Source organism: Salmo trutta, chromosome 38 (assembly GCF_901001165.1).
Source record: "Salmo trutta chromosome 38, fSalTru1.1, whole genome shotgun sequence".
NCBI lineage: Eukaryota > Metazoa > Chordata > Actinopteri > Salmoniformes > Salmonidae > Salmo > Salmo trutta.
In genome coordinates this window covers 16794672-16815372 of record NC_042994.1, presented here as the reverse complement: position 1 = coordinate 16815372, position 20701 = coordinate 16794672, and the positions used below count along the sequence as shown (strand labels likewise).

At 49.4% G+C, this 20701-nt stretch overlaps 1 protein-coding gene and 1 non-coding gene across 6 annotated transcripts in view; both read right to left on the bottom strand.

Annotated features, from left to right (window-relative positions):
- The window catches only part of LOC115178790 (ubiquitin carboxyl-terminal hydrolase 34), a 59844-nt gene that overhangs the window by 20664 nt on the left and 18479 nt on the right, over window positions 1-20701 (bottom strand). For 2 of the 5 annotated variants that reach the window (XM_029740106.1, XM_029740107.1), the window contains exons 13-47: window positions 20285-20415; window positions 19291-19982; window positions 17897-18111; window positions 16986-17101; window positions 16293-16420; window positions 16060-16149; window positions 15282-15377; window positions 14739-14821; window positions 13840-13994; window positions 13373-13486; window positions 13075-13174; window positions 12623-12785; window positions 12054-12207; window positions 11492-11639; window positions 10832-10932; window positions 10367-10570; window positions 9099-9224; window positions 7680-7802; window positions 7428-7511; window positions 7232-7318; window positions 6685-6885; window positions 5466-5548; window positions 5126-5166; window positions 4825-4949; window positions 4348-4500; window positions 3986-4146; window positions 3382-3686; window positions 2799-2962; window positions 2357-2422; window positions 1985-2188; window positions 1656-1733; window positions 1271-1365; window positions 848-1020; window positions 328-478; window positions 37-115 (exon numbers count right to left, since the gene is read on the bottom strand). In XM_029740106.1, the coding sequence (XP_029595966.1) occupies window positions 37-115; window positions 328-478; window positions 848-1020; window positions 1271-1365; window positions 1656-1733; window positions 1985-2188; window positions 2357-2422; window positions 2799-2962; window positions 3382-3686; window positions 3986-4146; window positions 4348-4500; window positions 4825-4949; window positions 5126-5166; window positions 5466-5548; window positions 6685-6885; window positions 7232-7318; window positions 7428-7511; window positions 7680-7802; window positions 9099-9224; window positions 10367-10570; window positions 10832-10932; window positions 11492-11639; window positions 12054-12207; window positions 12623-12785; window positions 13075-13174; window positions 13373-13486; window positions 13840-13994; window positions 14739-14821; window positions 15282-15377; window positions 16060-16149; window positions 16293-16420; window positions 16986-17101; window positions 17897-18111; window positions 19291-19982; window positions 20285-20415 (5189 nt within the window). The remainder of the gene's footprint in view (window positions 1-36; window positions 116-327; window positions 479-847; window positions 1021-1270; window positions 1366-1655; window positions 1734-1984; window positions 2189-2356; window positions 2423-2798; window positions 2963-3381; window positions 3687-3985; window positions 4147-4347; window positions 4501-4824; window positions 4950-5125; window positions 5167-5465; window positions 5549-6684; window positions 6886-7231; window positions 7319-7427; window positions 7512-7679; window positions 7803-9098; window positions 9225-10366; window positions 10571-10831; window positions 10933-11491; window positions 11640-12053; window positions 12208-12622; window positions 12786-13074; window positions 13175-13372; window positions 13487-13839; window positions 13995-14738; window positions 14822-15281; window positions 15378-16059; window positions 16150-16292; window positions 16421-16985; window positions 17102-17896; window positions 18112-19290; window positions 19983-20284; window positions 20416-20701) is intronic. The other 3 variants (XM_029740108.1, XM_029740109.1, XM_029740110.1) reach the window with 2 other exon arrangements.
- On the bottom strand, window positions 14995-15127 carry LOC115179040 (small nucleolar RNA SNORA70). The gene has a single exon (XR_003872806.1). It is a non-coding gene; the product is annotated as a small nucleolar RNA SNORA70 (small nucleolar RNA).

Below are 20701 nucleotides of genomic sequence, written 5' to 3'. Positions count from 1 at the left end.
AAAGCATTGGAGCTTTGTCTTTTTTGGGGGATTTACCGTCATCTCTCCACCGAAGCACTCGGAGGCTAGCTGGGCTGAATCAAAGGGCTTCACCTCGGCATCGTTGAATAGGTACCTGAGATAAGCAAACGAAGTAAGTTAAGGACAGTCAGTTGTATTCCCTAAAATTCAAAAGCACCCAGATATCAATCAAAGGATTGTCATGAACTAACTTCCATGTAAATGGACAATTAAAGTATATCGTATCGTAAGGCAATAACATGAGACCTCGGTTTTTAAATTCCCCACTGATCTGATTTCAATAGTATAGCCAGAGATATTCCACACCATTTGTTATTCTTGTAGGCGTGCGGGTTGACGATGTCCCGGATGAAACTGTAGTAATGGCCGCCGTCGGCCGTGCCCGTGTGAACCGTGACGCCGATGAGGTCGTACTCGTAGCTCTCCGCCACCTTAGACTCACCCTCCTCCCGGAAACCTGTAGTAGGACATAGTGGACCACATCAATGAGCAACCTGTTCCTCCAATTATTGGTCCAGCTAGCCTCATAGGCTAGATAGATGAAGATACCAAGAGGATAAAAACTTTATATTAAATCGCCGATAAATCACTGGCGACCATTCGAGGTGCAGACATTACTTTGTTTTCATATATTGGTTTTTCTATCCAGCACCTGCACATTTGTCCTCTTTCTACAGACTACGGAAAAGGAATTATCCGCATATTGCTATTCAACCCGATTTCAAAACACACCGACTAGTACAGTGATACAAGTGAATTTAGTACAGAGCCTATGAGAACCAAATCATGCGGCTGGGGGTCTGTCGGAACAGGAAGTGACGCGTACCCTCTTTCCTGTCGCCCTTGGCCATGAGGAAGTCCTCAGTGTAGGGGGTCATGTCGAGGCGCAGGGGGAAGGAGAAGTGCGTGTTGACCTTCTCCTTCATCATGGTGACCATGTTGAAGGTGTAGCGCATAGTGTTGAAGCTCAGGATGCGAGGCAGCTTCTTGAAGCACGCCCTGGAAAGGAGCAGGACGGAGAAAGGGAAGGGAGATTAATATAAGCACAAGTCTTGTACAAAAAAAAAGAGAAACTAGATGTCGTCAATAAGTTATTTTTTCAAACGGTAAAACCAACATCAACTGGTGGAAAACCAGCTAACCATTCCAAAAATATCTAGTATACAACTACGACTGCCAATGTATTATGGTTGGCTTATTTTCAGTAGAAACCAGCAGGGTCCTCTTCGTGAGGTTGGCGTCGACTCACCTCTTCTCGGCGCGTACTTTCTTGCCACACTGGGAGCAGGTGTACATGTTGTCCCCCTCCAGAGTGTCCTTGATGGTCACCTCGTCCAGAGATTCCTGAGGAAACACAAAGACACAAGTCTCTAGCAACATGCCGAGCAGTACTGTAAGCCCACCAGAACTAGGAGCATAGAAAATACACCGGACTAACAGAGTACGACATAGGATGACTTGAGGAAAAGTTGCCATTTGCAAGAGTAAGAACTCCAAGCTGAATAGAATGCAGCAGTGTGATACTACAGTGCTATGAGATTTGAGACTTGTGATTGGAAGGTAAACCCCAGTCTATAACACTTGGTTGCACTTCTAAACCAAGTCAACGATGTTGATGGCGATGTTGTGCTTACGTAGATGTTCTTCATGTCGGCCACCTGGCACCTGACCGTGTAGAATTCCTCTGCTGTCTGACTCACGTGGTCACAGTCCTGTTGGACGGAGAAAATGAGTTGAATGAGAATGGCTTTACACACACACACTAACACCTGCGCAACAAACACATGTAGGGTGACATTTTCTAGTGCCAAGGAATAGCGTAAAGTGCACAAAAAAACAGTAAACCTTGTAATCGAGCAGTGAGATTTAATACGGTTCATAATGAGTTTTGCACTTCACACAATTCTTTTGCACCAAGGAAATGTTGCAGGTCAACGTTTAAAAGGAGTATAGTGATTCTTACCAGCGAGACCACATTGTTGGTGATGACCCCTCCAAAGAGCGTCTTCACTGTGTTTTTCAGGTCCTGGGACATCTCCTCTATCTTGGTGATGAGGTCGGTGAAGAACTCGGTCATGTCCTTCTGCTCGCCCGTGTTCAGGGGCTGCTTGTCCATGGTGTAGGTCTTACAGAACGGGCGGGGGTTGTTCGCCTTCCTCTCGCTCTCCTGGAACCAGGGATGGAGCGAGGAGGAAAAGGAAGAAAGATGAGTGGGGCAAAATTGAAGTAGCAGGGTCTCCGCGGGGACAACAACAGTTGGTTCTTGTCATATGGACTGAGGAGATAGATGAGAAGGGTGTGACAGAGGGCTGAAAGAGAGAGATCGGCTGCGTACCATGAGATAGGTGAACATCTTCTGGAGCTCCAGTAAGGTGGTCTTGTGCTTTATCTCCTCTGCGTACTGGAAAAAACACACAACTCTCATTAATAAACAGCATTCACAACGTCACCGCATTCTTCCGGTGGCAGAGGGAGTGAAATAGCATGTGTGGGATGAGCATTCTTGCGCACAATGGCTGCCGTGGATCATCCAGATGACTGCTATATACAAGCGTGGATGAGGTGAAATTGCCCCATACAAACTAGAGCATTGTGAATAAGGAACCATGGTAATATCATCCATTACAAATCGCTAATATAGAGAGAAGAGAGCGAGAGAACAAGACAGGGGAAAAAAAACCGGAGAAAGAGAGGCGTAAGAAAAGCAAGAGGAAGAACAAGAGAGGAACGATAGAACAACGAGAGAGTAAGAGAAGCACAGTATTTAGAGGACTGACCTTCGCAGTGAAGACGGCCTGGCGTGCCTCAGGGATCATGTAGAGCTGTTGGATAGTGGAGGCCAGGTAGCAGGTGGCCCCCAGGTTAGTGAGGCCCACGAAGCGACACTCGGCACGCACATCATCGTGGGGCCAGTAGTCCCACTTGTACGGGGCGTGAGAGGCTGTCAATTTAATTAACACACATATTCATATCGTTCAGGAGCCTAATAGAATATACCGGATCTAAGATTATGTTTGATGATGCTCAAATATATTAATAATAGCATTTTCAAAAATAAATCAACTTGGTTCACTCATTTGATCCGGTCATGGAAATCCATGGAGCAGACATAACCAACAGGAAGGCCCGAATTCAATGGGATGCTATTTGGCTGTTTGTTTAAAACCAGCGGATATAGTATTTCTACTCCCCCACCCCACCAAAGAAAACAACAAGACGCAGTTTAGGGGCAAAAACTATTTTCAGATTCTGTCAGCCAGCATAATGTCTAATTCAATAGCAATTGTATTCCCTTGGGCCATCAACCAATGCATTACTCTCATTGACAAATATTCTAGTAGCATTAAAGGTCCTTCTCACTCTGCATGTGCTGGGACATGACCCAGTTGTGAAGCAGTCTGTAGTTCTCCACCGAGCCCTTCACCGTCTCCACCAGGAGGTCGTAGGCGGCGGCGCGGGCCGCATGCGACTTGCACTTGGGCTGGGCGCGGTCAGCCAGGCTGGGAAGGAGGAAGAGCAGGTTGTGGACGTCACGCAGGAACTCCTGGCCCTCTCGAGAGAACTTGAAGGGGGGCTTGTGTTTGAGGACGCTGGTGGCGAGGCGCAGGAGGCCCGTGAGGCCGTCGTCCTCGATGGCGCCGTCCTGCTGGTCAAGGATCTCACGGCTGGGGAGTGGGAGACAGGCCAATGTTTGAGCAAGAGAACTTTATCGTAGAAGTGGTTTAAAAACAGTATTGTCTTGTGTATTTGAACTGAGCTGGCCTTCATACTCCAGAAAGAATGTGGACAACGCCAGCCATCACACATAAAATACCTATTTCAAGAGAGACCTTGGTTGTGTCCGAAAACGACACCATTTTCCCTATATAGCGCACTTCTTTTGACCCGGGCCCATGGTCCAAAGGCAGTGCACTAAATAGGCAATAGGACTTCGTTTCAGACGCAGACCTGGTCTTGGACTCACCTCCGTATGCAGTCGGCCAGGTGTCTGGCTAAAGCATCCAGGTCCAACAGAGTGGTTTGGCTGGCGTCTTTGACGTGGATGTTGTCGATGAGCTTGCACAGCAGCCAGAAGTACTCCTTACAGCCCGTCCTCAGCACGGGCTCCTCTTCATAGTCCTCCACCTGAACACATGACCACACAGCACATCAGCTACAGAACCCCTTCACTAACATTAGGCATGTGTGACTTGACGTGACCTAGGAATTGAATAACCCACAACGAACACATTCGTTTTTGTCAGTATACAGTACAACAAAATTGTGCTTGTGCGTTTATGCATCGGTCTATACGCGCAAGTGTGTGTGTGTGTGTGCTGTACTCACCCGCAGTGGTTTGAGGGCCTGTGCGTCGGGGAGGAACTTGAGCAGCGTGGAGGCGGCCAGCAGCAGGAAGGACCTGTTGATGGACTCTCCTCCCTCCAGACCCGACAGGGACAGCTTGTACAGGCCGTTACAAGCCTCGTGACGCACCGCCGTCTGAGAAGGACAAGAGACACACTCACGCTAACACCTTCCTCTATTTGATGTTGTTACCAAGGTCGCACGGATCCATTGGGTCACAGAATAGTTAGTATCTCAGTGGCATCAAAATAGGATCAACAAATCACGGGATAGCTGGATTCTTCCCAGAGACAATATTTTCGGATGGAAACACCCACAAATGTTACACTGAAACAAAACTGAGGCCATGTTTTTAGGTAGGGGGAAGAAAAGCAAGATGAAGACAATACTAGACAGCGGTTCATTTCCGGGGCGGGAGGGGAGGGGGGGTCAGTGTCTCATTATTCCCCCAGATCTCACCTCCGGCACCAGCAGGGTGAGCTTCCTGAGCCAGTCGTGGAGGTGGTCGCTGTCGGCCAGACCGGACTTAACCGTGGAGCAGCAGTGGGCCCAGCTCACCAGCAGCCACATGGAGTAGTGGGTCACTGGAACATAGGAATAACGTCGTCATTTCACACGTCTAATGTGTCGTTCCTAAGAACAATGCGCTTAAGCACATACAGAATGGACATAAGGCTATGAAAGTTGTACTTTCAGTGCAAAATGGCTTTTAATTTGGCATGTTGATTAACATTTTAAGCGCATGTAAAACGTAGCTCACCTTCATGGCGGGACCGGTGATCCGATTGGGCCTTCAGAACTCTGCAGGTGAGACAGGAAGTAAACAAAATCAAGATAGGCTGACGGAAACCTTCAGTACAAAAACATTTCACACTGACACCCCATGTCCATACTACAACACAACTTACAATGAATGCCTAACACATTCCTTCAAATCCAATCATTTGGTCCCTTTGTTCAAATTCAAAAGCCTTTATTGGCATGGAGAGTGTGACCACATACATTGCCACACCAAACATACTAAGCAGTTAAGTACTACACAGCACGCTAGTGGGTAGTGTGACCACTGAAACACAGGCCTCGTCGTCGCGTTCTCTCACCTGTGTGCTAGGTGGTCGTAGGTGTAGGCCACGTTGATCAAGCGCTGGATCAGGTTGGTGCCTTGGACAAGGCCCAGGAAAACCTGACAAGAAAAAATATATAAACAAAAAAAAAAAACGGAAGGTTTATCAAGTATTTAAGATACAAAAAATTAAACATGGGGATAGTTTTTAAGTTCGTGTAGAGGACAAGACACCACAGGGAAGGAAGTACAGAGACAAAATAGCTGTGGGCAATAGAAGACCGCTTCAGAGGGAGAGAAGGGGAAATAGAAGACCGCTTCAGAGGGAGAGAAGAGGAAATAGAAGACCGCTTCAGAGGGAGAGAAGAGGAAATAGAAGACCGCTTCAGAGGGAGAGAAGAGGAAATAGAAGACTGCTTCAGAGGGAGAGAAGAGGAATAGAAGACTGCTAGAGAAGAGGAAATAGAAGACTGCTTCAGAGGGAGAGAAGAGGAAATAGAAGACTGCTTCAGAGGGAGAGAAGAGGAAATAGAAGACTGCTTCAGAGGGAGAGAAGAGGAAATAGAAGACTGCTTCAGAGGGAGAGAAGAGGAAATAGAAGACCGCTTCAGAGGGAGAGAAGAGGAAATAGAAGACTGCTTCAGAGGGAGAGAAGAGGAAATAGAAGACCGCTTCAGAGGGAGAGAAGAGGAAATAGAAGACCGCTTCGAAGGGAGAGAAGAGGAAATAGAAGACTGCTTCAGAGGGAGAGAAGGGGAAATAGAAGACCGCTTCAGAGGGAGAGAAGGGGAAATAGAAGACCGCTTCAGAGGGAGAGAAGAGGAAATAGAAGACCGCTTCAGAGGGAGAGAAGAGGAAATAGAAGACTGCTTCAGAGGGAGAGAAGAGGAAATAGAAGACTGCTTCAGAGGGAGAGAAGGGGAAATAGAAGGGGAGAGAAAAAGATGCTGCAGGACATTCTCTACTACTTTCTACAGAAATGTTGCCTTCATTACAGAAATTAAGTTTAAAAAAATGTAATTAAAATGTTTTATTCATTTTTTACGGTTTATGGTTACTCAATCTGGGGTTATTACGTGTTTCTGTATTTCATGGTTATGTCAAACAAAATAACACAAATCGCTTGATCATTTCTCTTTTAAGTGCTACAGCTGTGGAAAGAAAGGCTGTTGTCCTGCACAGAAAGAGTTAAGGATGGCAACTCCCCACCCAGCGGTTAGCATAAGCTGTTGGCATTTAGCTGAGGACCAGTGTACCTCTGTGAGGCGGGGGATGTGCAGGCCCTTGCCGTGGTCGCCGGCGGACTTGCGGGACTTGCCAGGCCAGGCCCTTTTGCGCTGGCTGTCGGTGAGGCCCGACCAGGAGAAGACGTCGTGGTAGGCTAGGTCCAGGTCGGCCGGGTCCACCGCAAACTGGCAGATGAGCTTAAGCAGGCAAGCCAGGCAGTCCAACAACCACTGGAGGAGAGAGAGAGACAGAGAGAGACGTGACCTGTGTTAACACTCAATACTAACTACAGAACATTGTTTTAAAAAACAATGTTTGATATGGTTTTATTTCTGTCCTGTTCATTCCCCCCAGTGTTTTTATTTCAAATTTTATGATTTTCCACTTTGAAATTGGAAATCGTCGGCACCTCATAAAGCAGTTTTCAATGTGTGAATAACTGTTTTTTTAACAGAATCATTACCACTCATCATATGACTTGAATGTACTGAGACTTCAACTTTATTTAGTTTAATCTATACAACCCATTCTATTCCGTCTCCTACAAGTATTATAATGCGGTGCTGATCCACCCACCACTGTCCAAGACTCCTGGTCCTTGGGCTCCAGAATGGCAGAGTTGAAGATCTCCAACAGCAGCTGAAGCCCTCCAGACGACACAAACTGTAAAAACAAAGCAAAAGGAGAACAGGAAATGGAGTTGCCTTGATGGATAAGTGGTTTGTATAAGTGTGTACAGCATGAGAGTTAGTCCGTTTTAAAAGAGGCGTACCTTGCAGCTCCAGGAGTTCTTACTGTTCTCTATCTGGTCCTCGCTGGAGTCGTCAGAGTCCGGGTACAGGTCACTGTAGCTCCCCTGGACACAGACGGACAACACAGGGGTCATTCGTATGCGTGTTTGAATCGGTGAGCAGAGCAAGGGTGAGCATATCTATGTGTGTGTGAATGTGGGTGTTCGTGAATGAGAAAGGTGTTTGAGAGACAAAGTGTGTGTGTGTATGAATATATGCAGTCCCAGTAGTACCGTGGACTCCCGGTGGATGCGTCGGTTGGGCTTGCCCAGGGCCTCGATGATCTCCAGGGCGTACAGCAGCTTGTGGGGGCTCTTGATCCTCAGCAGGTCCTTCCAGCACAGACCCTCGCCTCCCTATGGACAGACGGAGAACACACATGAGACAGGACACATATCTCTATGTTGTCATTCATGTCCATGTGTTTGATTGGTGAGCAAAGTGGGTCCGAACAAGCAGACCTCATTGAACAACAACTAAATTGGCAGGCCCTTGATATGTTAATGAGGTGTGTGCGTGATGGGCTGAAATGAAAATGTACCCCCCTGGGGCCCTGGGAACGTTTAAGAAATACTAGAAGAAAGGAATGAGCAGGACACAAAGGGATAAGCAGGGCTGGTGGCAGGGGTACAACAGTATTGGGGAAGAGTGTCAGTGGTAGTGTATAGATTAACGTTCGACTGTGTGACGGGGTGCAAGGGGAGCGCGACGGGGTGCAAGGGGAGCGCGTCGGGGTGCAAGGGGAGCGCGACGGGGTGCAAGGGGAGCGCGACGGGGTGCAAGGGGAGCGCGTCGGGGTGCAAGGGGAGCGCGACGGGGTGCAAGGGGAGCGCGTCGGGGTGCAAGGGGAGCGCGTCGGGGTGCAAGGGGAGCGCGACGGGGTGCAAGGGGAGCGCGACGGGGTGCAAGGGGAGCGCGACGGGGTGCAAGGGGAGCGCGACGGGGTGCAAGGGGAGCGCGACGGGGTGCAAGGGGAGCGCGACGGGGTGCAAGGGGAGCGCGTCGGCGTGCAAGGGGAGCGTGTCGGGGTGCAAGGGGAGCGCGACGGGGTGCAAGGGGAGCGCGTCGGGGTGCAAGGGGAGCGCGACGGGGTGCAAGGGGAGCGCGACGGGGTGCAAGGGGAGCGTGTCGGGGTGCAAGGGGAGCGCGACGGGGTGCAAGGGGAGCGCGACGGGGTGCAAGGGGAGCGCGACGGGGTGCAAGGGGAGCGCGACGGGGTGCAAGGGGAGCGCGACGGGGTGCAAGGGGAGCGCGACGGGGTGCAAGGGGAGCGCGTCGGGGTGCAAGGGGAGCGCGACGGGGTGCAAGGGGAGCGCGACGGGGTGCAAGGGGAGCGCGTCGGGGTGCAAGGGGAGCGCGTCGGGGTGCAAGGGGAGCGCGACGGGGTGCAAGGGGAGCGCGTCGGGGTGCAAGGGGAGCGCGACGGGGTGCAAGGGGAGCGCGTCGGGGTGCAAGGGGAGCGCGACGGCGTGCAAGGGGAGCGCGTCGGGGTGCAAGGGGAGCGCGACGGGGTGCAAGGGGAGCGCGTCGGGGTGCAAGGGGAGCGCGTCGGGGTGCAAGGGGAGCGCGTCGGGGTGCAAGGGGAGCGCGACGGGGTGCAAGGGGAGCGCGACGGCGTGCAAGGGGAGCATGTGTGAGAACAGGTGACGTACCGTGTCATCGGCAATGTTCTGGAAGGCCAGCAGCATGTTGGGGCAGGTGGGCAGCAGCATGAGCAGCTCCCAGACGCGCCTCGACAGGTTCTCAGCATGGAGATGCAGCTCCTCACATCGTAGGTTCTGGAGAGTACAATAAAATACATCTTCATTTAGAGATTTGTAATGCGTCATTTTCTGCTGTCACAGTGACAGAACCTATACACCACACACACACACAACAGAGCAGCGGCCCTGGAGCAGTCCTATAAACACATCCCAAGGCAGGCACACACTACAGTCAATAGCTCATTTTGATTCAAGTAATTGTTTTAACGTTCTGGTCAGATCAGATGAGTGTTAGATGTGAGGAAGTGAAGAGGGGGGAGAGAGAGAGAGAGGAGGGAGAGGGATAAACGCATGCAGAAGAGAGAGTGAGTGACGTACAAACAGCACACTGGATAACCCCTCTCTCAGAGTCCCTGTGGTGGGAGAGACTATAAAAAGCCCTGACCGCCGGGTGACTTTCCACTTCAAAACGAGGCGGCTCACGCCGCTGTGACTAAAATACACACGTTGACAGATGAGCGCCTTACATCCTATGTATTACACACCCGAGGCTCAGTCCTAAAACGCCAACTTATTCCCTACATAGTGCACTCATTTCCACCGGAACATATGAGCCCTGGTCAAAAATAGTGCGCTATCAAGGGAATAGGGATGGCATTTGGGACACACCCCATTTTTACTGGACTATCAAACGACTGCCAGAAGACCATTGGACAGTGATGCATTATGCATGATGCACCTGGAAGGAAGAGCCTACTTTATATTCTGGAAGAGCATTTTGTTCAAAGACTGTTTAACATTTAATCGGATGGATAGTATTTCAAGTCTGGTTTCTATGTGGCCGTTTCCAAGCTGCTTTTTCAAAAGCTCTGTTGCTTTCCTATTTGCTTAGCTATATTATTACGGGTATCTAACAGACGGAAAATGTTAAGATTATACAATGAACCCATCCCCAAACATACCGCCCATAACTACTCCATCACACACACACTGATGGACATGCCGAAGGGGACTCTTCCCCCACAATACAACCCCCCGCACACCCCGTCCTGCCAAACCCACTTTGTCCCCACCCACACAAACCATAGGACTGTAAAGGGCCTCCTTTCACAGAGCACTGGGGGGCTTAAAGCAGGCTGGCATCTCACACACCCTCAACATTCCCTCCCACGCAGCCCTAACCCATGCCCCCACCACACAGACACTCCATGACCCACCTCGGGGCTGTCTCCCAGGGCACTGGGGGGCTTGAAGCAGGCCAACATCTCCAGCAGGTCGAACAGGGTGGTGAGGTGGGGCTCCTGGAGCAGCAGTAGCATGGGGATGTGCTCCTTCTGGGGCGGGGGGAGACACGAGGCCGGGAGCTGCACCCCCTCGCCCTTACGCTCCCGCCGTGGGGCGCCCAGCGAGACAAACACCATCTGTAAATGAGGAGAGGGACAGGCATGAGTGCCACAGATGAGGGGGCCAATCGTGTGTTATAGGCATTGCGGCTTCGAAAGCCAACGTTCCCCCGTTCGCAGAGATATCAGTCACGTAAACGCCGCATATGGTCGGCGCAATCGGAAATGGATTTAAAAGCCGCAATGCCTAATAACCCGCGACCGGATTGAAATCCCGGCTGTGGTGTGCGAATATTTACGCCTAAGTGCAGACTCAAGTGTGTGCAGGTAGTTAGTTACCTGCATGTCTTTGAAGCCCAGCTCATGCAGGGTCTTCTCATCATAGTCCGTGGTGAGCTCATGGCCAGAGGAGATCATTCTGACCGGGCCCATCAAACCACCTGACGGAAACACACACACACACACACACACACACACACACACACACACACACACACACACGTTAGAAACAGACTGTCCAAACACACAATACTAAAAGCAGATCGCGATCCATTAACCATGACTCAAATCTGAAAGGACTGCATAGAAACGGTGTAATCCTTCCTTCTGAGGTGATTACTTCAATAGATCACTAAAGGAAGCGTGCATTTCTAATGAGGGGGTAAGGAAACCATTCGCTGCATAAGAATTGCCCTTCGGGACAAAAGATCAAATTGAATTAAATTCAAGACTACTGACACACAGGCCCTGTTTGAATACCCCTAAAATACTGATACAAAATACACTGAGATCAGTGATTACTTCAAAAGGGAAGGATGCGACAGCCTTGGGGAGAATCTCAATTGCATTTCCTTGATCACATCCAATCGCATACTCATCATCCAATTGGTTTTAAAAAGGGCGAGGAGAGGATGCGAGGAATCAAGGAAAAGCAATCGAGATTCTCCATTGGTATTGCCGCTACACTGGATCAGGGGTCAAAGGTGAGTGGTGACAGACCTGGGAAGTCCCCCTGGCGGCTGCTCTGCCCAAACTCCTGCAGCTGGGCCTGCTGGTTCATCTGCTCTTTCTGCAGGTTCTCGTACCAGTGGGTCACCTCGGCCCGCAGGTCTGCCACCTGGTCACTGGGGTACATCTCGATGGTCATCTGGTACCACACACACACACACACACACACACACACACAGGAAGGGACAGACGCACGCGCACGCACACACACAGGCAAGTGGCCAAACAGACACACATAGGCGCACAGACAGACAGACAGACAAACACACACACACACACACACACACACACACACACACACACACACACACACACACACACACACACACAGAAAGTGTGTTAGAACATCCTTACAAACATCTAGAATGAGAACACAGCATTCTTCACAGTAGTATCACAACAAACATATTGCTACTCCATAAAAGTATGAAATTAGCTTGCACCAATCGTTTCCATTCATGTTGACCTGCAGATTTGTCCTAACATCACAGAACACAACAGCAACAAGAGTATTTGAGTGTTTCCAATCGACCAAGGGTTAATAATTAAGTACCAAGATGCTGGGTACTTTCTTGGGTACCTTGTCGGGCAGGCCGGCGGGCTGGCACACGATCCTCAGTGGCAGAGACTGCTTGTCGCTCAGCGCCTTTAGGTGGCTGCTGATGCCCGTGCCCTCGATCTGCCACTGACGCAGGTGGTACGCAAACCTGGAGAGAGGACAGGAGACAAAGAGTGTTGGGGGGGGGGGGGGGGGGGGGGGGGAGTGAGAGAGCGCCAAAGAGAGACACGGTTCTTAGTGCTGGTTGAAATTAGCGTGGGAGTTGAGTGGGGGGGAAAGTTTGGGTGAAGGGTAGATGGGTCAGGAGAACTGGACCAAGAGCTTGTCCTGTAGTTCTCCAGGTGCAGGGATGATCTCTACTAGGCGAGTCAGAAATATAGTTCATGATAAGCAGTGTTCTGGTTAAGTTTAGAGGTTCAGGGCTTAAAGTACACAGGTTGAGAGGATGTAGATGAGGAGCGCGTGTGTTTCTCTGTGTGAGAGTTTGTGCGTCTACTTGCGTACATGCATTTCTGTGTGTGTGTGTGTGTGTGTGTGTGTGTGTGTGTGTGTGAGCTCCCAACCTGCGTCGGAAGGCCTCCAGGTGGGTCTTGAGCATGAGCAGGCCCCTCTCGATGACGGTGAGGCTGGAGTGGGCGTCCTTCTCCAGGTTGGCCGAGGTCATCATCAGGCTCTCCATGCACTTACTGATGAACTCCTGCTCCTTCTCCAGGCCCGTCTTACCAGCTGGGGGACGGAGACACCCAACCGCAGAATCAATATCGGTCAAAATCGTAAATCAGTAGGTCATCCACGGGGGCTCCTGATAGGCAAGTTGAAATAAGCCGAGCTTCTACACAAACGTCTAAAACCGCTCGTTCAATATACTGACTATAAAGTAGGATGTTTTGGATCTGGACATGTTGCTGCGGACAGGGTTTTCACTTCCTTTTTTGCAGCAATATAAAAAAGGGTGTTACGGTAGAGAAATTCTACTACTAGTCTTCAACCATGTACCAACTGAAGGTCCACTGACCGTTGATGTAGTAGGAGTTGATGTACTGGATGGCAGCGCGGCTGATGTCTGCAGACTGGGCCCTGAGGGCGATGCCCCACAGCTGGTCCATGCCACACAGCTACAGAGGAGGGGGTCAAAGGTTAGAGGTCATAGACAAGGTGACAGCAGGGTTCAGTGAGAGGTATGACGGGCCTGAAAGTTACCAAAAACCGATAAGACAAACTGAGTGTGTATAAGAGTATGTGTGTATGTCCAACTGTACTCGGGTGGGTGTGTGTTTGTGTGTTTCCCCGTGTGTGTGTGTGTGTGTGTGTACCTCGCAGTTGGAGCCGCTGTCGTAGGCGCTGGTGGCCAGACGGGCCAGGTTACAGAGATGCTGGAAGAGGTTGAGGCCCGTCATGCTGATGGTCTCCGGCTTCAGCTGGGGCATCTGAGGAAACAGGAAGTATTAAGGGCAAAAGGTATTACAATGATAGATTCTGCGACTTTAAGGCCAAGGTTTTTAATGCCAAGGCTTTTCGACGATTTGGGCAACTTTTCCGATTTGTTACCCCCGGCTAGCGAATCACTTTTCAATGACCTTTCATAATGAATTGACAACTTTGGGACTTATTGAATCACAACCCCCCCCACCCGTTTTGTTTTTGTTTGTTACAGATTCTAGCTATCGATTTGTTTAATTGTTTTTTTAGCTCAGGTTCACCATCACCACCACCAAAGACCCCGTTGGAATGACCCTTGTCAGACACCCCTCCCCACTAAGACCAGATGGTCCAGTCATACCTTTTCCAGGAAGAGGTGTTTGTAGGTCTCCATGCCCATGGCGTGCTGGTCTTTGCTGCGGACCTGGTTGAGGAACCAGTGCAGCGCGTCGTCGTAACACTCTCCGTCCTCCACCAGGCAGTGCCACAGGATGTCCACCTGCTCTAGACTCAGTCCTGAGGGAGAGGAGGGGCTGTTAGAGAGTGTTCATATACAAATACCCCGCTGTTATAGATGCACACATTCACTGCTGGGGAGACGCGCAGCTTAACAGGTGTCAGCGTTGGTACACTTCAGACTCTAAGGGGAAGGATGAGCGTATCACTCCCACACTGGATCCACAATAGACACACAACCACACAGGCAGACAGACATGTACACCACATCCCCATTTTCACACATACACACTATAAATGGTTGCCAGAGAAAATTGGCTGCAGTATTATTCCTTTTGTGTCCTGATCGGGCGCCATCAGGGCAGGGCGTCTCCCAGTCTACCTCTAAATCCAAAATATTACCTCCCCTTCACGCATACACAAAAACATGCAAACATACACGCTCGCACACACACAGACATACACAAAAGTCACACACACAGCTATGAACAGAGTGAATTAGCTAGGTAGAGCCAGTCACCCCTCTGGAGACGCCAGAGGACAATGAGGTCTCTGTTGCAGGAGAGAGAGCCTCATCAGGTTGCACATCTCCTCCAGGGCCAATTCCTTTCCCAGGGTGTAGCCAGCCAGCCACAGAGGCAGAGAATGATAGGGAATGTTTCTGTTGAGCTGTATGTGAAGACCGGCTAATGTAACGGAAAGCTGGAATAAATCTTCCTTATTGGACACGTCATGGCTGAAACACTCCCCGTTTCAGTCTTTTGTTCCATTTGGTGCCTAATGAACACGACCCTGTTGACTTACTGAAGTGGTCTGGGGAGCCCAGTGTGGAGAAGACACAGGTCAGGAACTGCAAGCGAACTTGGACTTCCGCACTGTGGCCATACCTGTGATCGCATAGTAATCAAAAGAACATAATTCAATAATGAACTATTCCGTTTCCTTTTGAACTGCAACGTCACTCTAACGTCCATTTCAATGCGTTTGACATTTCAAATAAGGAAATCAAAAAGACTAGCCACGCCCTCTGGTTCTGTCAGGACAAAACATGCGCGTGTCGCTTTGTCTCAGCGGTCCCTTAAAGCAGCCAGCACCTCCCAGCTGGCCACATACACAACCACAGAGTCACTGTCCGCAGCCATGGCACACCAGAACCGCACTGCAGCGAGACTGGTCGGCTTAATAAGCTGCGGTTACATTGGTGTACCTACAATACATGCTGTGCTACCAAATATGTTGCCATATTCCACAGTAATAAGACTGTTACTGTTGTATAGTTACAAGGCAAAGCCAATAATGTCAATGGGGGGGGGGTAGTGTAGTGGAGAGAACGGGTGGGTTACTCACAGGGCAAACTTGTGCCTCTGCTCTCGGACTTCCTGGATGTAGTGCAGCAGGTTCTCGAAGAACAGCTTCATCATGTGCAGCTCCTTCTCTGCCCACCTGAAAGACATGACACACCACGTCAAAGAGTGTGCGTTCGCAAATTCATCATCTGCTCCGATTTCTGAGCACTCTCGTCCGAGTGTGCCAGAGCGCAGAATAACGGCTGAATTTAAGAACACGTAACAGCCGTTAAATACGGCCGGTGTCAGTAAACGTCTGCCAAAAAAAAACATAATTAAATTGTAGCCAGCAGCACAGTTACAGTCACAACGCTGTGGATAGCAGCCTAACTAGCTCTGTTAGGGTGAGTAAAATGGTCAGAGTAAGGTGTTCTCTCATTTGTGTCTGGAAGTAGCTAGCTAGGAAGCTAACCAACGTTAGACAGTTAGACTGGGTGCTTGACTGCTGTGTGAGAACACTCCTGAGAACGCACGGATCAACCCTATTCCTCGGACAGTGTCCAGCGTGCGCTCTGAACGCTCCGAGTGCAAAACACTCTGAATTTACGAACGGACAATCTGACAACGCTCGGAATTTACGAACGCCCTGACCGTACTCTGGCACTCCAAAAGTGAATTTACGAACATGCCAAATGTCACACAAACAGTAGTTATGGTCAGAGTTATGGACACAATATGTCCAATATGTGCAAATCTGTTGCATTGTCAATGTTATTCTGTGATGCCATGTAATGGACAACGTTTGGCCTTTCTAATCATGCTGAGGGAGCGATGCTTACATGGTGATCCAGTGGGTGTCGTAGCTGGAGCCGAACTGCTGAAAAGTGCCGAAAAGTTTGGGAAGGAGGCGCAGAGAGACGACCACGGATCTGTGAGAGAGAGAAGCATGGAGTCACGAAACAAGTTTCACATAATAGCTAGCCAACGAAGGGATAATACAAAATCATTTGACATCAATTTATTTCAGAGCTATGTTGTTCACCCAGACATACACGCGCACACACACACACACCTGTTGTGGGCTAGGTTCTCCAGGCAGCCCTCGATGAAGCGCATGCGGATCTGACGGTCGGTGAACCAGCACACCAGAGAGCACAGGAGCTTCTCCGCCTCGTTGATCAGGCCCTCCGACAGGTGGATCTGATGGAACCGGGAAGAAGGGAGAAAGGTCACTCGCACCTTTTTCAGACTTCAGAATATCACAAAGATCCTAAACTAATAGGGATAACTAACCTCAATAATAAATGAGCTGCTCCTTGAAACCTGAAGGAGGAAGTGACGCAGTCTCCTAATACGTTGAGTATTTTGTAGCTGACAAAACGTGTTTTCCACACAGTAACCATGTTTCCATCCAACCATTTTTATGCGAGTAAAGTACCCGTTGGATAAAAAAATATTTATATATAAAACTCATAACAGGCCTGATTTAAACTGTCAAATTGTCAGAAAATTCCTTAAAAAGTCAAACAAAACAAATACTCTAGACAAGGGTGGATACTTTTTTTGGTCGCTGATTAGAATATACAACAAATTGCACAATTGTTGATAGACTAACCATGACGTTGAGATATATTTACAGTCATGCGATGCGGTTTTATTAAGCTCCAGATGAAATCATTTGTAATGAACTTCACAGGGTGGTGAAAGTTGACAGTACCAGAATGCTTTCTTAGTGCACGGTGTAATCCAGTGTCATGGTTCTTACCGCGTCCTCATCCTGCACCAGGTCCCAGAGCAGCGTGTTGCCCTTCTTGCACACGTTGTCCAGGTTGATGTCAGTCACGGCATTGCCAGAGTACTGGTGCTTGTGGACCTGCGGGCCTGCAGAGGAATAAAACAGAGCCGCTGGTGAAAAAGAGAGCCATCAAAAGGTTCAGTAAAGACTAACTGAAGTGCTAAAATGTCAAGCTAAAATATCATGCTAAAATGTGGCAAGGATAACAACAAATCGAGTGACACTAAGAATGGCAATAAGAGAACAGCCATATGGAACACCATACTGTCACGTTTACAGGTAGAAGTTTTCTATTTATTTTATTTAGCAGACACTCTTATCCACAGCAGTTGTGAGTGCATACATTGACATACTGGTCCACCGTGGGAATCGAACCCACAACCCTGGGGTTGCAAGCCAGGGACGGCAAGTAGCCTAGTGGTTAGAGCGTTGAACTAGTAACCGAAAGGTTGCTGGATCGAATCCCCGAGCTGACAAGGTACAAAATCTGTCGTTCTGCCCCTGAACAAGGCAGCTAACCAACTGTTCGCCGGTAGGCCGTTATTGTGAAAAAGAATGTTCTTAACCGACTTGCCTAGTTAAATAAAGGTTAAATAAAAGTGTCATAAAAGCGCCATGCTCTACCACCTGAGCTACACGGGATTAACTGACGGTGAAAGCGTTTGACTGGATTGACCCATCCAGATGATTAGTAGAACCATAACTACATGATTCTTGCTGCTGTAAACTGAGGCCCATTATCGGTGTGCAGTAAGTGGGTAAACCGTTACGCGAGTGCGGTATTCTGTGAATTTTCGAGCCACGATTTCTGGGCAACCCGGGAATTTGGGGCCAATTTAAGTAAATTCACAACCCTAGGTGCACCGTGCAGTGCAGCCTACCTTGCACCATGTGCTCGTGGTAGATAGAGGCCAGGTTGGGCAGGTGTTGCTGCAAGTGGGAGCTGAGCTCGGCGTGCGAGTTGATCTGCACCAGCTCCTCCTCACAACCAGACTCCTCACCGTCAAAGTCGGCCATGTTCTTCTCCGACTTGGCGCTGATCTGGGAGCTGCTGCAGGACACGTCATCTGCGCTCAGCATGTCGTCCACCATGTGCCTGGTGGATGATTCAATGTTAGAAGGGCAACGCATGTTTTTGTCACTTGAATATGCCCAAGATTCACGTTGCAGGGAAAACAAATACATTTACACTGAACGTACAAAACATTGCTCTTTCCATGACAGACTGACCAGGTGAAAACTATGATCAATTACTGATGTCACTTGTTAAATCCACTTCAAATCAGTGTAGATGAAAGGGAGGAGACAGGTTAAAGGATTTAAGCCTAAAAACTATTTTTTATTTATTTCACCTTTATTTAACCAGGTAGGCTAGTTGAGAACAAGTTCTCATTTACAACTGCGACCTGGCCAAGATAAAGCAAAGCAGTGCGACACAAACAGAGTTACACATGGAATAAACAAACATACAGTCAATAATACAATAGAGAAAAAGAAAGTCTATATACAGTGTGTGCAAATGGTGTGAGGAGGTAAGGCAATCAATAGGCCATAGTAGCAAAGTAATTACAGTATAATACAATTACAATTGAGACATGGATTGTGTATGTGTGCCATTCAGAGGGTTAAAGGGCAAGACAAAACATTTAAGTGCCTTTGAATGGGGTATGGTAGAAGGTGCCAGGCGCACCGGTTTGAGTGTGTCAAGCACTGCAATGCTGCAGGGTTTCACACGCTCAACAGTTGCCCACGTGTATCAAGATTGGTCCACCACCCAAAGGACATCCAGCCAACTTGAAACAACTGTGGGAAGCATTGGAGTCAACATGGGCCAGCATCCCCGTGGAACGCTTTCGACACCTTGTAGAGTCCATGCCACGACGAATTGAGGCTGTTCTGAGGGCAAAACGGGGTGTAACTCCATATTAGGAAGGTGTTCCTAATGTTTTGTACAATCAGTGAACATCTAGTTCCTCATGACAAATGTAGAAAGGATTGACTGGACACTTCCACACATCGATGCAACTACAGCCAACTCAACCGTCTATGATGGTGTCTAGACTCATTTGGACGCCGACATAATTGCTAGTAGTTGGTCCTGAATCAACATGTAGAACCGGCAACGGACAGTTGTTGGGGTCTGTAGATGATAGAAGCCTTAAAAGAACCTCATCTCCCGAGGCAAATTTGCCAAACATAGAACATTGTGAAAGAGGAGACATCAAGAAGAAACAGGTTAGTGTAAAGAAAGCAAAAGAGAGGGTGATAGTCTTACCCTTCATGATGGTGGTGATGATGGTGGTTGTGGGGCCCGATGAAGTGTCGGCAGTTGAACAGCTCGTTGCCCATGGCGTCCCCCAGGAAGTCCCCGGGGCAGGGCAGGCAGGTCTGCTCCTGGGGGCCAGGGGCCATTTGGGATGAGGGGCCTCCCATCTCTGAATGTTGTTGTTCGGGCCCCTCAGGCCGGGCCGAGCAGGCGTCCAGCATCCTCATGCGGCCCTCCATTGATACCGCAGCCGTTACCATGCCGACGGCTGCATCGGGGTTAAAGGGCAAACATTTGGGTTTTGGTCCGTCTCCTGCCCCTCTTTCGGCTCTCTCGCCATGCTCCTCCGCCAGCGCCTCGCCCGCTTTCCGCTTCCTGACCTCTGGCTGGTCCCGGGGCTGCTTCTGCGGGCTGCCCTCGGCCGCGACACCCCGGTTGTTCCCCTCTTCATCCTCTTCGTCATCCTCATCTTCATCCTCATCTTCATCATCATCTTCCTCCTCCTCTTCCTCCTTGAGGACCTCGCTGTCAGCCATGTCATCAGAGTGCAGCTCACTGCCGGGGCTTCCCGCTGACTGGCTGGCACGGCTGGAACCCGCCTCGTTGCTGGAGCCCTCGCTGTGGCCACTGCTGCTGCCCGGCCCACTGCTGCCCTCCTCCATGCTGTTGGCCGTCTCGTCCGAGCTGCCCTGCATCGACTCCTGGACGGGGCGGAGAGAGGAGACCAAATCAGTTCCAGTTAAACCGGCCATACATCAGAACCACGAGACATGCTAATAAATCGGGGACATTGACTTAGATTAGCTTTTTGATAAGTCTAAAAAGTTAGCAATTGGAGACAGAGGCTAGGCAACAATTTTTTTTTAAAAAGGCATGGATTTCTGAACAGTGCTGGAAAGTAACAGTTTGCTACTAATAGCAATTCCCATGAAATGTATTGAGAACACGCATCACTTGTTTCTCCAGCTAGATGGTGTGAAAAAGGTACTAGAGTGCTGCTAACCTCTGTGTCAGAGAGTCTCTGCTGGCCCCGCTTGCTGCCGCCCATCATCTGCTCGTCCATCTCCATGTCACTACCGCCGCTGTGGTGAGTGTCGCTGTTATCACTGCTGTCCGGGCTGGCTGCTGGGGAGCCTGGGTAGAGACGAGAAGCAGAGGCTTGATGCATCAGATACCGCAGCTCACAAAACATAACGTAGTCTATATACAGCAGAGATGTTTAAAAGCATATTTATCTAAGCAAGTGGTAAACCATGGTTATTGGTATCTAAAAGGTGTTCAAGACTTTTGTTCCATCCCAGCACTAAAACATCCGATTCAACACCTTGATTAGTGCTGGACTGGACCAAAAACCTGCATACCACCAACTTAACAGCACCGGAGTTGACGACTACCACTGATCAAAGTATATATATATATC